At 40.8% G+C, this 14,138-nt stretch overlaps 1 protein-coding gene across 1 annotated transcript in view; it reads right to left on the bottom strand.

Moving 5' to 3' along the window:
- FRY (FRY microtubule binding protein) overlaps positions 1-14,138 on the bottom strand; it is a 496,652-nt gene that overhangs the window by 296,771 nt on the left and 185,743 nt on the right. Inside the window, exon 13 of the mRNA XM_029602654.1 lies at positions 11,613-11,721. Within this exon, the coding sequence (XP_029458514.1) occupies positions 11,613-11,721 (109 nt within the window). The remainder of the gene's footprint in view (positions 1-11,612; positions 11,722-14,138) is intronic.

Here is a 14,138-nt window from a genome sequence, read left to right as displayed (position 1 = left end):
ACATAGAAAATTCCTCATATGTGTTAACAGGGTCGCCAAGTGTCTTGATTTTTTCCAAACTGTAGCGATTTTTGGGGTACCGTATGGAAAACAAAGGGATAGTTAAAATGTTTTGAAATACCCTAATTTTAGCCTACCAGCTGCAGGTTAGATTCTGACCCTCTACTGCGATCATACAACACAGTGTATACTACAATCATATAATACGCTACTGAGATCATATAACAGTGTTACTGCAATCATACAACACAGTGTATACTACAATCATACAATACGCTACTGCGATCATATAACAGTGTTACTGCAATCATACAACACAGTGTATACTACAATCATACAATACGCTACTGCGATCATATAACAGTGTTACTGCAATCATACAACACAGTGTATACTACAATCATACAATACGCTACTGCGATCATATAACAGTGTTACTGCAATCATACAACACAGTGTTTACTGCAATCATACAACACAGTGTGTGCTTTGGATACTATATGTTCAGTATATGTTCTGAATACATTTATTTTGTGTCACTTATATAGACCAGTCTATGATTTAATCAGAGGCCTAACAAATTTTACAAATCAGAAGTTTGGTCCCTGGGCTGTTGAAAGCAAACCTATTTCAGAGTAAAGAAGTTCAAGAATTAGGGTCAAGATCAGGGCTGGTGTAAGGGTAGTAGGTGCCTTAGGTGACTTCTGCCTTGCGCCTGCCCCTCCCCCCCCGGTCATACCGCCCCCCCCCTGGTCATGCCGCTCCCCCTAGTCTTGGCCCCGACTCCTACCTCGTTCACACCGCTGACTGTGTGCTTCTCAGGGCCACGAGCTCGTGGCCAGACGATTCTTTGCTCCTCTTTGCCGCAAGCAGGATATGCTCCGCTCGCAGCACCACTTGGCTGCTCTTCAGCGCCCCCTAAGGATTGGCACCATAGGTGACTGCCTAGTTTGCCTAATGGATGCCCTAGCCCTAGTCATGATATGAAGCTCCAAAGGGGCAGACTCAGACATAACATCAAAAAATATTTCTTCACAAATACGGTGGCGGATACATGGAACAACCTCCCAGTGGAAGTGATAGAGGTAAAACCAATAACTGTTAAAGAAATCCTGGGACAAGTACAGAAGAATATTAATTGCAAAGAAGTGAGGGGAAAGTCAGAGATTAATTGGAGTCAATGGCACTGCAACAGGAAGTAAACTGGGCAGACTAGATGGATTCTTTTCCACTATTATATTCTGTTTCTGTGTTTTTCTAATGGTAAAGAGTGGCAATAAAAGCCAAATATGTGTAAACCTCATCAGCGAAGATATTAAACAGCATCTCCAAGTGTTCAGAAATTTGACGGTTGATGGCAATCCTATGTACTAAACATCAGAAATTAGCAGGCAAGATGAAAACTTAAGTAAGTGCTCATTAGAGTGAACCGCCTTTAGGGTAGTTTGCTTCTCTGTTTATCTGGCCACTGGCTAGATAAAGGCTGATTTTATTTTTATGGCTTTGCCTACTGCTCTGTGATACTGTTGGGTGTGTGTGGGGAGTCTTCTGTGAACATTTGCTTTCTCATTGCCCAAAGTCCCAGCTTCTCCTAAGTACAGCAACTGCTACCCTGCTGCATCCTGTTGTGAGTAGCTTGAGTTCATTATCAATTTGACAACTCTCAAGTTATGAAAACAGAGAAAAGTGACCAGCTAACAAGACAAAATAAGTTTCCTCACTGCATAGTTTAATTTAATATAACCACTTACAGTATATCCCACCATTCGGATTACAAACATTTCCAAAATAATATATAAGTATATACATTAACATAATATTTTTGAAAAAACATCAAATACAAATACACAAACCAAGGTAAAAAAAACATAAAAATCTCACTTTTGGGGGATGATGTTGAATAGTAGTGTTTAATCTATTCGCTGTGTAAGATATTATGATTTTTATTTAGCTAGTTTTGTATATTTGTATTTGTTTTGTTTATTCAAAAATATTAAGTTAATGTATATATTTATATATTAGTTTGCAAATATTTTTATCTAATAGTCATGTTTTTATGATCTCTGAGCTCAGCTAGAAGCATGTTCCATAGATATGCAACCACCTCATTTTGACTAATCTTAAGTGTTTTAACTGAGGGAACAACCAATAATTGCTGTCACCACATTTCACTAACATGTCTGCGTTGGTACACAAATTTAAGGATAAAACCTCTCATAGGTACTTACTGGACAAGAGTAAATATTTTTTTAAACTTTATGGGCTGACATAATTTTGCTTCTCTTGTTATGTTAGCGGCCAGCTCTGTCTGTCAAAGGGTACATTTTAGAGCTTGGTTGTTGACATGAGGATTATAACAGTTTGATGGACCCTTGGTCTGACCTGGTATGGCAGTTCTTATGTTCTTAACATCCCACATAGTGCTGAAACCCGCATGTAGAAAGTACACACTGAATTCAGCCCAAATTTTCAAAATGGACTAATTTAGAAGGTGTATGCGGAACCCACTGCAGCATACATGATCATATTTAGACTGCTAGAGAGCAGGTGTAAATGTGTATGTATACAATTACGGGCAAAATTTAAAAAATACAAAGTATACACGTAAATGGTTTCCCCATCCCAACTCCACCTTTAGGAAAGCCTCTTCATTCGAGTATATGTGAAAGTTTGCACAAAATCACTTGAATGCATATTTTTACATGAACATGACCCTGTACAATTTTCAAAAGTCCATTTTCATGAATAAACCTGGTTCTGTGTGGGTTAGTCCTTTAAAAAGTGACAAATCATCCATCTGAAGTGCCCAATTTATCTCATCTGACCTATAAATCTCTTCCAGTGGGAAGTGAGGGTCGAACTTAAAGATTCAAATCAAGCCCAAACATCAACTCTCTGCTAACAAACTAAAAAAAGAAATTCCATGCCAGGGTAACATGGAATCTTAAAAAAAAAAAAAAGATTCCAGAGATAGACATATCTAAGTATAGCAAGAACTGTTAAGAGCAATGTCCTGTACTTTCTCTTCAACCTTATCACTCCCCACCAGTCAATAATATTATTATGAGGTCATAGCCATTAATTATTTAAATTGCAATACACTTACTTAACCAATTTACTTTTCTCATTGTAATTTTATTTTCCTAGTGAAGGTTACAACAAGTGTAGCAGCAGTGCAAACTCTCTAATACTGCCCTATAGGGCTTAAAGTCTCAAAGTATTTCTCAAAGCTCCCCCTGCCCCACAATCTTCCTCCCAGTTCTCTCTCCTCCTACTCACCTCCACCAATTCTCCACCTGATTCTGTTCCCCCTATCTGTGCACATCAATCTTCTCATAATCCACTGCCATTCCTCTTTCCCCATCACATACTTTTATCTCTCACCCAGCCACCAGCTCCTACTGTCAACTGGCTGCCACAAGTGCTGGATTTGTCCAATTTTTGGTGATAGCCAGTTCAATCCTTGTACTCTCCTCTCCCTCTGTCCTCTTGCCATCCTCTTATGTTCCTCCCCACCGGATCTGTTTACTTTAATTACAAAAACTTGCAAGCACCATCTGCCTCAACCACTGTATGATAGATAGACCTGGTTTAATGGGACACAGCCAGCATGGATTTACCCAAGGGAAGTCTTGCCTCACAAATCTACTACATTTTTTTTTGAAGGGATGAATAAACATGTGGATAAAGGTTATCTGGTAGATGTGGTGTATTTGGATTTTCAGAAGGAGTTTGAAAAAGTCCTTAATGAGAGGCTTCTAAGAAAACTAAAAAGTCATGGGATAGGAGGCGATGTTCTTTCGTGGATTACAAACTGGTTAAAAGACAGGAAACAGAGAGTAGAAATAAATGGTCAGTTTCTCAGTGGAAAAAGGTAAACAGTGAAGTGCCTCAGGGATCTGTACTTGGACTAATGCTTTTCAATATATTTATAATTGATTTGGAAAGGGATAGGATGAGTGAGGTAATCAAATTTGCAGATGACACAAAATTATTCAGAGTAGTTAAATCACAACCAAATTGTGATAAATTGCAGAAAGATTTTGCGAGACTGGAAGATTGGGGTCAGATTGGAGACAGATGAAATTTAATGTGGACAAGTGCAAAATGATGCATATAGGGAAAAATAACTCATGCTATGTTACACAATGTAGGTTTCGTATTAGGACTTACAACCCAGGAAAAAGATCTGGGTGTATTAGTGGAAAATACATTGAAATCATCAGCTCTGTATGCTGCAGCAGTCAAAAAAGCAAAGAGAATGTTGGGAATTATTAGGAAGGGAATGGTAAATAAAACAGAGAATGCCATAATGCCTCTATATCACTCCATGGTGAGATCACAACTTGAATACTGTTGCAATTCTGGTCGCTGCACCTCAAAAAGGATATAAATGCACTGGAGAAGGTGCAGAGAAAGGCGACCAAAATGATAAAGGGCACTGAATGGCTCCCTATGAGGAATGGCTTAAGAAGTTAGGGTTGTTCAGCTTGGCGATGGAGGGATATGATAGAGGCTTATAAAATTATGAAAGTACTTGAACGGGTAAATGTGAATCGGTTAGTTACTCTTTCAGATAATAGAAGGACTAGGGGGCACTCCATGAAATTAACAAGTAGCACCTTTAAAACAAATTGGAGAAAATTCTTTTTTTACTCTATGCAGAGTTAAGCTCTGGAATTCATTGCCAGCAGATGTGGTTAAGGAAGTTAGTGTAGCTGGGTTTAAAAAAGGTTTGGATAAGTTCTTGGAAAAGACCATAAACTGCTATTAATCATGCTGACTTAGGGAACTGCCATTGCTGCTTATTACCAGCATTAGTAGCATGGGAACTATTTAAAGTTTAGGTTCTTACCAGGTACTTGTAACCTGGATTGGCCACTGTTGGAATCAGGATGCTGGGCTTGATGGACACACAATCTGACCCAGTAAGACAACTTCTTATGTGTTGCGTTCGTGCCTATTCTCGCCCTCGCTCCACCCTCTCTACCTTTGTGGCAACTCCCTTCGGCTCTGACGGACAGATGCTGCCGCGGCTTCTCCCTGCCTCTTCGTCCCAGAATCCCTGGGCTGGCTTGACGCTACGGATCCGCCATGTTCCTGATGATGTAAGGACGCGCACGTTCACTCCAGACTTTGTACCAGCAAGGGCGCGAACCTCGGGGGCGTCCCCCCATAGTGGCATCATCCATTTTCAATTTAAAAGGTCTTTGTTTGCTAACCTTAAACGAGTTAGCAAGGAACTCCAACGGGACTTGCTTCGGCAGTCCACGCTACTTGCAACTACGATCCGAGTCAGCAAGGGGAAACCGTTCTCCACTGCTCGGCCTTTTCAAACTTACCAGGAGTACCCGCTCCTTGGGGGCTCCGCTCTCTCTCTTCTTGATTTGAGATTGCTGGACGGGATTTGGTACTCACTCCTCGAGGGCCTACTTTCCCGAAGACACAGAAGACTCCTATTGCCTGGAGGCAATCGCAGACATGAACACAGTGAGTCCTATTACAGACAGGAACCGGTACTCGCTCCACGAGTGCCCTTGTTCCTAGTCTCTAAGACTCCCTTCAGTCAAGACGTTATCGCAGGTACGGAGATCGTGAGTTACCAGTACAGATTGCAGGTAGGAACCGGTACTCGCTCCACGAGGGCCTATGTTCCTAAATCTCTCCTAACCTCTCTTCTATTCCAGAAGCCATCCCATACACAGTTATTGTGAGTTCTATTTCAGACTGCCTATAGGAACCAGTACTCGACTGCGTCTCCTGTTCCTGAATACTGAAGACTCTCTGTTGCATCGAAGACATTACAGATATCTACAATTGTGAGTGTAACATCTACCACTGGTTATGTCCAGCATACCCTGTCTACTCACTACCTATAGTCTCTCCTTACAGCTCAGCAACTCAGAGATCATAGTTCCAGTATCAGAGCGACTTCAGCCCTGCCGGGCACATCAACTCACTACTGCCACCTCTGGTGGTTCTACTTCCAGTCTAATAAAGAACTATCTGTGTTTGTCTCAATACTCCAGCCTAGGCGGTGGTCCCTCTTAGGATCTCCACTTGAAGGCGCTGTCATCTGCCATCAGCCCAGGGATTCACTATTTCTACTAAGGGTTACTCTTTACACTATAGAGTGGTATTATCATCTGCCATTCTGTGGGAGCCAACCCACATCAGACCATTACTCCTCTTTCTGCGGAAGCTATCTCCCCATGGGGATCATACAGGTTGCTGGCTCATCTTCTACAGGAACAAAGCATAACAGTTGCTACTCCTTCCCTCTGGGGAAGCAGAGCACTAACAGATTGCTATACTCCTCCTCCTACAGGAACCAACCTATCAGATTGCTAACTCCCTAGCAAAATCAGTAATAGATTGCTAACTCCGCCTCCCTGGCGGGGTGATCCTGAACAGATTGCTAACTCCTCCTTCAATGGGAGTATCCAGCAGCCAGATTATAACATTGTGGGGCGGATCTTCAAAACTCCGCGAATAGCTTACTTTTGTTTGCGCTCCAGGCGCAAACAAAAGTAAGCTGGATTTTAGTAGATACGTGCGGAGCCGCGCGTATCTACTAAAAAACCTGGGTCGGCGCGCGCAAGGCTATCAATTTTGTATAGCCGGGGCGCGCCGAGCCGCGCGGCCTACCCCCGTTCCCTCCGAGGCCGCTCCGAAATCGGAGCGGCCTCGGAGGGAATCCTCTAACACCCTCCCCTAACCTTCCCCTCCCTTCCTCTACCTAACCCACCCGCCCGGCCCTGTCTAACCCCCCCCCTTACCTTTGTTGGGGGATTTACGCCTCCCAGAGGGAGGCGTAAATCCCCGCACGCCAGCGGGCCTCCTCCGCGCCGGGCCGCGACCTGGGGGCGGGTACGGAGGGCGCGGCCATGCCCCCGGACCGCCCAGGGCCGTAGCCACGCCCCCGTACCCGCCCCCAAAACGCTGCCGACACGCCCCCAAAACGGCGCGCCGACAGGGACCGCCCCCCGACACGCCCCCCTCGGAGAACCCCGGGACTTACGCGAGTCCCGGGGCTCTGCGCGCGCCGGTGGGCCTATGTAAAATAGGCGCACCGGCGCGCAGGGCCCTGCTCGCGTAAATCCGGGCGGATTTACGCGAGCAGGGCTCTGAAAATCCGCCCCTATGTTCTTAAAGGCATCATATTCTCAAGCAAATGGTGTGGACAGAAAGCCCTATATCCAGACTGAAGTCTCTTCAACCTGGCTCGTAAAATTAGCACTTGCTCTCAGTTTGGGGGGTAGGTTCTTGTGGAATTCCCTCTCTCTCAAGGCTGGGTGGGGGGAGGGTGTTTTTGCACCCAATAAATATTCCCATGATTTTTTTCTCAACTAGTCTCCTGGATTATAACATGGGAAGACTATGCTGTGATTATGGGTGATGATTTCAATATTACTGATAAACCTAGGATAGGCTGTAACCCTCCCAAACACCACAAAACAATCAGGCTGATTTTGGAATAGGTTTTTTATGTAAAGATCTTCAACTGATTGACTCATGGAATGTTTCCCATCTGGAAGAGAGGGTTTATACTCACTTTTCACAAGTACACCATCTATATACTAGGTTGGACCATATTTTGCTAGCAGAATCCTTTTTTGCCAGTTTGGAATACAATAATATTGATTCAATCCCATTCTCTGATCATGACATGGTAGTTTCTTCTTTGACGATTCTTACAAATGCCATGCCCTCTAGAGGATAACCTCTTGGCTATTTGAGGTATATTTAGAATAGTGGGAGGTATATGTAGAATTTAATAAAACATCGGACATAACTGATATTGTTTATTGGAATGCAACTAAGGCTGTCTTACTGGGGCTTATTTTGGCCTATCAATCACGAAAAAAAAGGGACAGTGATAAGAAAGTTTTTACCCTTACAAAGCAATTGTTTTGGTTGAAATAGGCTCATTTGAGGGATTTATCCCAGGTCACTAAAAAGGAATTATTAGATAAATCTCAGCGAAACATTGTCAGGCCAATACTGTAAGGTCCACAAGTATTTGTGTGTGATGAGCGCTATTAGTTTCGGAGTTTCGGGGGGGGGGGGCAGGGGGGGTTGGACACGCGTTTTGGATGTGCTAAACCCCTTACTGTATAAGGGGTAGAGGACACGCATCAAAAACATGCATCCAACTGCGGGTAAAACAGTGTGCTTAGCCAAGCGCACTTTACAGTATCGGCCTGTATGTATTATAAATATAAATTTCACCAATGGGCTTACAAGCCTGGTAAATTATTGGCTAAGTTGGTTAAAACTGATAGGTGACATATGGGGCTGATAACTTGGATGATAACTTGGATAACGCATGCTTCCCAACATTATACCTCGACAGCTGACATTTCACTTGTCTTTACACAATACTACAAAATTATCTACATAGCTGGTATCCTCTCAGTAGTAGACAGGTGTGCTTTTTTGCAGACTTGCCCATACCTAAATTATCTGATGACACAAAGAATTGGTTAGATACCCCTATCCAAGATGCAAAATATTTGAGGCCATTAAAAAATTAAAATTAGCAAAGTCGCCAGGAACTGAATGGCTTGGTCTGGAGTTTTATAAGCTTCTGGGGATCTCTCTAGTCAATCCATTAAACAACATGCATAAAGCCATTGCTGAGAAGGGATTTTTTGACAAAGACCACAATTTAGTGACGGTAATTTTGTTGCTTAAGCCAGGCAAGGCTCTGGAATACCTGGAGGCCTACAGACCTATGTACTCTTAAATCAAGATATAAAGATTCTAGTGGCAATGCTGGCAGCACGTTTGAACCGGATCATTCAGGGAGTGGTCAATGGGGACCAAACAGGTTTCATTAAAGGTAGACTATCTAACTATAATCTTTTAAAATGGTCTTGGCACTCCAGTCTTCCTTAGTACATAATCCAGATAGGCTATTAATTAGTTTAGATGCTGCTAAAGCATTTGATTGCATTGAGTGGCCCTATTTATTTTGGATCCTGGAACAATTTGGGCTTGAGGATCATTATATATGTTAGGTGAAGCTTTTATATCATCAGCCTCAGATTCAGCTTTTGGTCAATGGGGTGCTCTCAGAAGCTTTTTCTATGGGCAGGGGCGCTAGACAGGGGTGCCCTTTGTCACCCTTGCTTTTTGTCCTATCCCTGGAACTGCTGGCCATCAAATTGCATAACATGGATTCTTTCACAGGAATCCAACTTGATAATAAATATTTGAAAATGGGATTATTTGAGGATGACATGATGCTATTTATTGGTAATCATAAGACATCTCTGGGAGTTATTTTGCAAACTATAGATTTATTTGGGAATTTTGAGGGACTATGACTTTACTATGAAATGTCTGAGGCTCTTCCTTTAGATCACTTCCTTCCTGATAGATGGTCTGGTGATTTCCCATTGATCTGGGCAAAAAAAACACTTTTTGGTACTTGGGGATACATTTGGCTACTCAGGATTCTGTGCTATATGACATTAATTTAACCTCTATCCTTAAGAAGGTGAAATTACAGCTGCACAGGTGGAAAGAGCTTCCTTATCCTTTATTTATTTATTTGATGAGTTTTATATACCGTTATTCGGTTGAGCCATCATAACGGTTTACAAAAGTATACATTATCTTGTAACTGAGCGTTGATTAAGATGGTGATACTCCCTAAATTTCTTTACTGCTTGCAAATGTTGCCCATCTGGATAAAGGATGAAGATATAAGGGTTTTTAAGTCGGCTATAGGAACATTCATTTGACAAGGAAGACATTCACTCATTAAATTTGATATGTTACGCTTGGAGAAGATGCGGGAAGTGTAGCTTTACCAGACTTATGGATCTCCTGTGCTATATTTAAAACTGGGTATCAGATCACAGTAAATATGACGTTGAGGGCCTGATGCAAGATTGGGTCACTCCATATCACCCTCTTAATCTGTAACATATGCCCAGGGTTAAAGTGACTTCCCTTTTGCTGATGCCATTTTGGCTGCACACTATACGTAAAGCATTGATGTGGCGGCGATCCTCTATTCAGAGAAATAACTTTGTTTCCCCCTTTCGAACTGTGGTGGGTAACCCTGACTTTTTGCCGGGATGAGAGAGTGGAGTGTTTCAGACGAGGGCTAAGAAAGGCTTTCACAACTTGTCTCAGTGCATTGATGATTATCCTCTCTCTTCATTCGTTTCATCAACTACAGACAGATTGGGGGATTCCATACAAGCAGTTTTTTGCTTATTTGCAGAGGTGCCACTACTGTCTCCAATTGTGCAAGGGGAATTTGAATTTAGTATCTTTCTCTGATGATGAAGATACATTTCTAGATCCTATTCCAAAATTTAATAAAATCGCAATCTGGGTTACCCACTTGGAAAATAGTTTACCGGACCTCCACTTGGTGTACCTAGCTGGCAAATGGAGTGAGGATTTGGGGGTCCCTATTGAACCAACATATTTGAAATCAGCATTTTATGGGCTAAACAGATTTCTATTCTCAGCTGCTCTGAAAGAAATTCAATTTAAATTGTTACATAGGATTTATATCTTCAGGTTTTGAGTACTTATATACATTTATGGGAATCTAATCTTTGTACCAAATGTAATACGCAAGTGGGAACATTGTGTCACATGTTTACGGGTTGTGTTAAATTACATAACTTTTGGAGACAGATTTGTGGGCTGTTGGATAGAACTCAGGATTTTGAAATTACCTGGTCCTGTTCCCTTTTATATTTACACTTGATGGATAAGAGTTTAAGATTACTCCAAGAAAGGAAAACATTTATATGTGTGGCCCTTGTGTTGGCTAAGAAGCAAATTTTGTTTAATTGGAAAATGGAGGTCCTACCCTCAGTGAGGGCCTGGAAAAATTTGATGTTATAGATGGCAAACTTGGAACTTTTATGATGACAATCTATACAAAATCCTAAGCAATGTCTTATGATGAGAGGGTATTTTAGATTGTGGGAGAAGATTACCAAATTATTTTAGGAGGTTGCTGGGAATCAGTTGGTTGTGTGTGTTTGTAGGTATGAATGTGTGTTTATGTGGGGTAGGTGGGTAGGGTGGGGGTCTTGTGTGGGGATGGGTTGTTATATAGAGTACTCCTCTTTGGGAGTTCTAAATACAAACCTAGGAGACGACTTTGTTTTATAGCCTTCAGAATTTTATGCTGGATATATATCCCTATTTTTCTTTTCTACTTGTTGTTTTGTGGTCAAGCAATTTGAATATTTGGATTCTTGTACTTGACTACAGTTTTTGTGTATTTGCTGAGATAAGATTCTATTGTTCTCTCTCTGTGGTTTGAATACAACGGATTAAAAAAAAACAACCAATATTTACTGGAGCTCAGCTATGGACAACTCCTACTGAGTTTAAGCCCTGCCGCCCTGCCAGTATGCCAAAGAACCATCTCTAGTGCTAAGACAATTCAGTATCTTTTCCAGCTAATCTTTGTTCTCTAACCAGAGTGAGATTTCTAAGTCATTTCACATTGGTCAGTGAATAGTTTTTTCATACGTCCTCTTTGATGTTTTGGCATTTTGTTCTCTTTGTTACAACTGGAAATTTCAAATCCACTCAATAGTAAAAAAAAAATTAACTTTCACCCATACCTGCGCAATAAACTGTATAATTTTTACAAAGATGTTGAGAGGCATATCTCTAGGCACCACACCACGGGATCCTTTGGGGAAAAGAGTAGTGATGATGGTTGTAAGTCGACTGGAAAAGAAAATGCAGCATTGAAAAGATCCATTATGAACTACGACTTTAAAATTTCAGTCTCAGGTAAACAAAATTGTGTAAAAAATTGGTATTTTATTCCAAAAATTAAAAAATAATTAAACTCCAATGTAATCTGTTTTATATGTAAAAAGATAAACATGATTGCCAACTATGTTGAATTTCTTTATTATCCATTTACACAATACACACAAAAATACATCTTGTAGCACAATATGATTCTAGAAATATTTTAGTTCACCATAAAGAACAGGTTACTGTGTAATGCAGAAGAGAGCTCAGTAATGCATTGAAAATTCAACAGTTCATCTAAATTAAAGTGTTATTAAAAATATGACATCATGGAGACTTTTCAGATCTTTAAACCAAGTCTTCCCAAAAGTTTAGCTATTATAACCCCATTTCAGCACCTGAAAATTCACGACTCCAGATGACGACCAAAACAAATTAGTAGGGGTGTAGTCCTCCTCCAACAATCACGCCACTCTGACACTCCTTGCTCCCCAGTTGATCCTTTCTCTTAACGTCTACCATTTCCAGCCAATGTTCTTTCAATTTCCATCACCCCAAGAGGACCTCCTCTCTAAATCTCCTCCCCTCAACCCCCAGCCCCTCTCCCATCCCTAATCTATCCCTTCTACCCCATAGCTGATCCTCTGTCATCTCATCCCATCTCCCATTCCCTCTTCACTCTCATCTCTCATCCCCTCACCTTCATCTCCCATCTTCACCTAGTTCCCTCCAACCCTTCTTTCACATCCTCCAGCTGATCCTCTCTCATCACCAACTCATGTCTTACATTCCACAATCAATCTTTTGTCATTCCCCCTTTCTCACAATCCAAAGCCAATTTCTCTCCACCTGATCCAACCCTCTAACCCCTCTTGCTTCTGATCCTTACTTTCAAACAGCTCTTTCAGCCAGGGTAGAGGCAACATTTTCCTGTGGGCCCCAAGCCAAAGGTGGATGTCAGGTGGTGGGAAGAGAAACCAGGCTGATGACAGGGGCATATTTTTCTCTTGGGTAGGTTTAGTGGTGGGTGAGAAGAAAGAAGCAGTGGGAATTTCCACCAATCCACACACTCTTGAGTCCTCTTCCCCCCCCCCCCCCCCCCCCCCCCCCCCTGGTCCCAAACCTACCGATGATCTGCAAGCAGCAGTAGCAGCAGCATTAGTAATGAAAGTCAGCATGGAGTTTCAGAGCCAGTGCAAGGTCATAGGTCGTGAAATGGCCTTGATCCTTTCTCATGCAGGCTTCCTATTACCATAGAAACTGCAGGGCCTGTGAGTGTGTGCTGCCTCTAGGCCCCACACTGACTTCCACTACTAATGCTGCTGTTGCTGATACCTGAAGAGTGCTGCCCTTTAAGGCACTTGTGTCCACAGCTGAAGATTTTGTGACCCCCATTTTGGGTACCGACCCACAGTTTGGAAAGTCCTGCTTTAAACAATCATATCATTTAATAAGGAGAGCTTTTTCACTTGCCAAGATTAGCATGACAGGTACTTAAACATTTTATTCAATATCAGTTCAAACTCAAATATATTACTAGGACAAACTGTTAGAGCTAAATATATTATTTAATTTTAAAAATATCTATCTATATTTCTCTCCATATATTTATATTTTTCTCTCTTTCAATCTCTATATATAGATAAAATGCTGAATGCATAAATATACCTATTTTATATTACAGACAGATCTTATGTTACCCAATATAAAGCTAGACAGCTTTATTATAACTATATATGTATTTTTGTATTATTTATATTTTATTAAGTTTTACATCATCATATATATGATATAATTTATTTATTTATTTATTTATTTATTTTGTATACCGACGTTCGATCGAGATATCACATCGGTTTCCAGATAACAGGTTGAATAGGGCGAGAACTGCCCTATTTTACATTGTAACAAGATAACAATTAAATTAATTAAACAATTAATAAATTAATAAACAGTTAATAAATGAAACATTGTAACAGTTGAAATATAAATAAATGAGGGTATAGAGTTATGGCATATAGCCTATATACAATATGTACATTATGACTTATAATATAATATAATACTTATAATATAAGACAGGAAAATCATATTTCAAATAATATATCTTTCTTTTTTAAGATAATTATATTATAATTAATTTTTAAATACAAAAATACACAATATTTACCAGGAATGTGCACATACAAATTTTCAGTTTGGTTCATTCTTTCATTTCATCCTTTTATTTTGCTGCCTGTTTTCATTTTGTTTCATTCATTTTGGTAGTTTATGCACATAAACACTATTTTATGCACATAAATTTGACTGTTATGTACACAGGTTGTACTTATGCGCATAAAAGCAAACTTTATGCACTGAAAAAATTAACACGCATAAAATAT

Source organism: Rhinatrema bivittatum, chromosome 5, assembly GCF_901001135.1.
Source record: "Rhinatrema bivittatum chromosome 5, aRhiBiv1.1, whole genome shotgun sequence".
NCBI classification, from domain to species: domain Eukaryota; kingdom Metazoa; phylum Chordata; class Amphibia; order Gymnophiona; family Rhinatrematidae; genus Rhinatrema; species Rhinatrema bivittatum.
The sequence above is the reverse complement of the archived record's forward strand: the minus strand, read 5'-3'. Positions and strand labels throughout refer to the sequence as shown.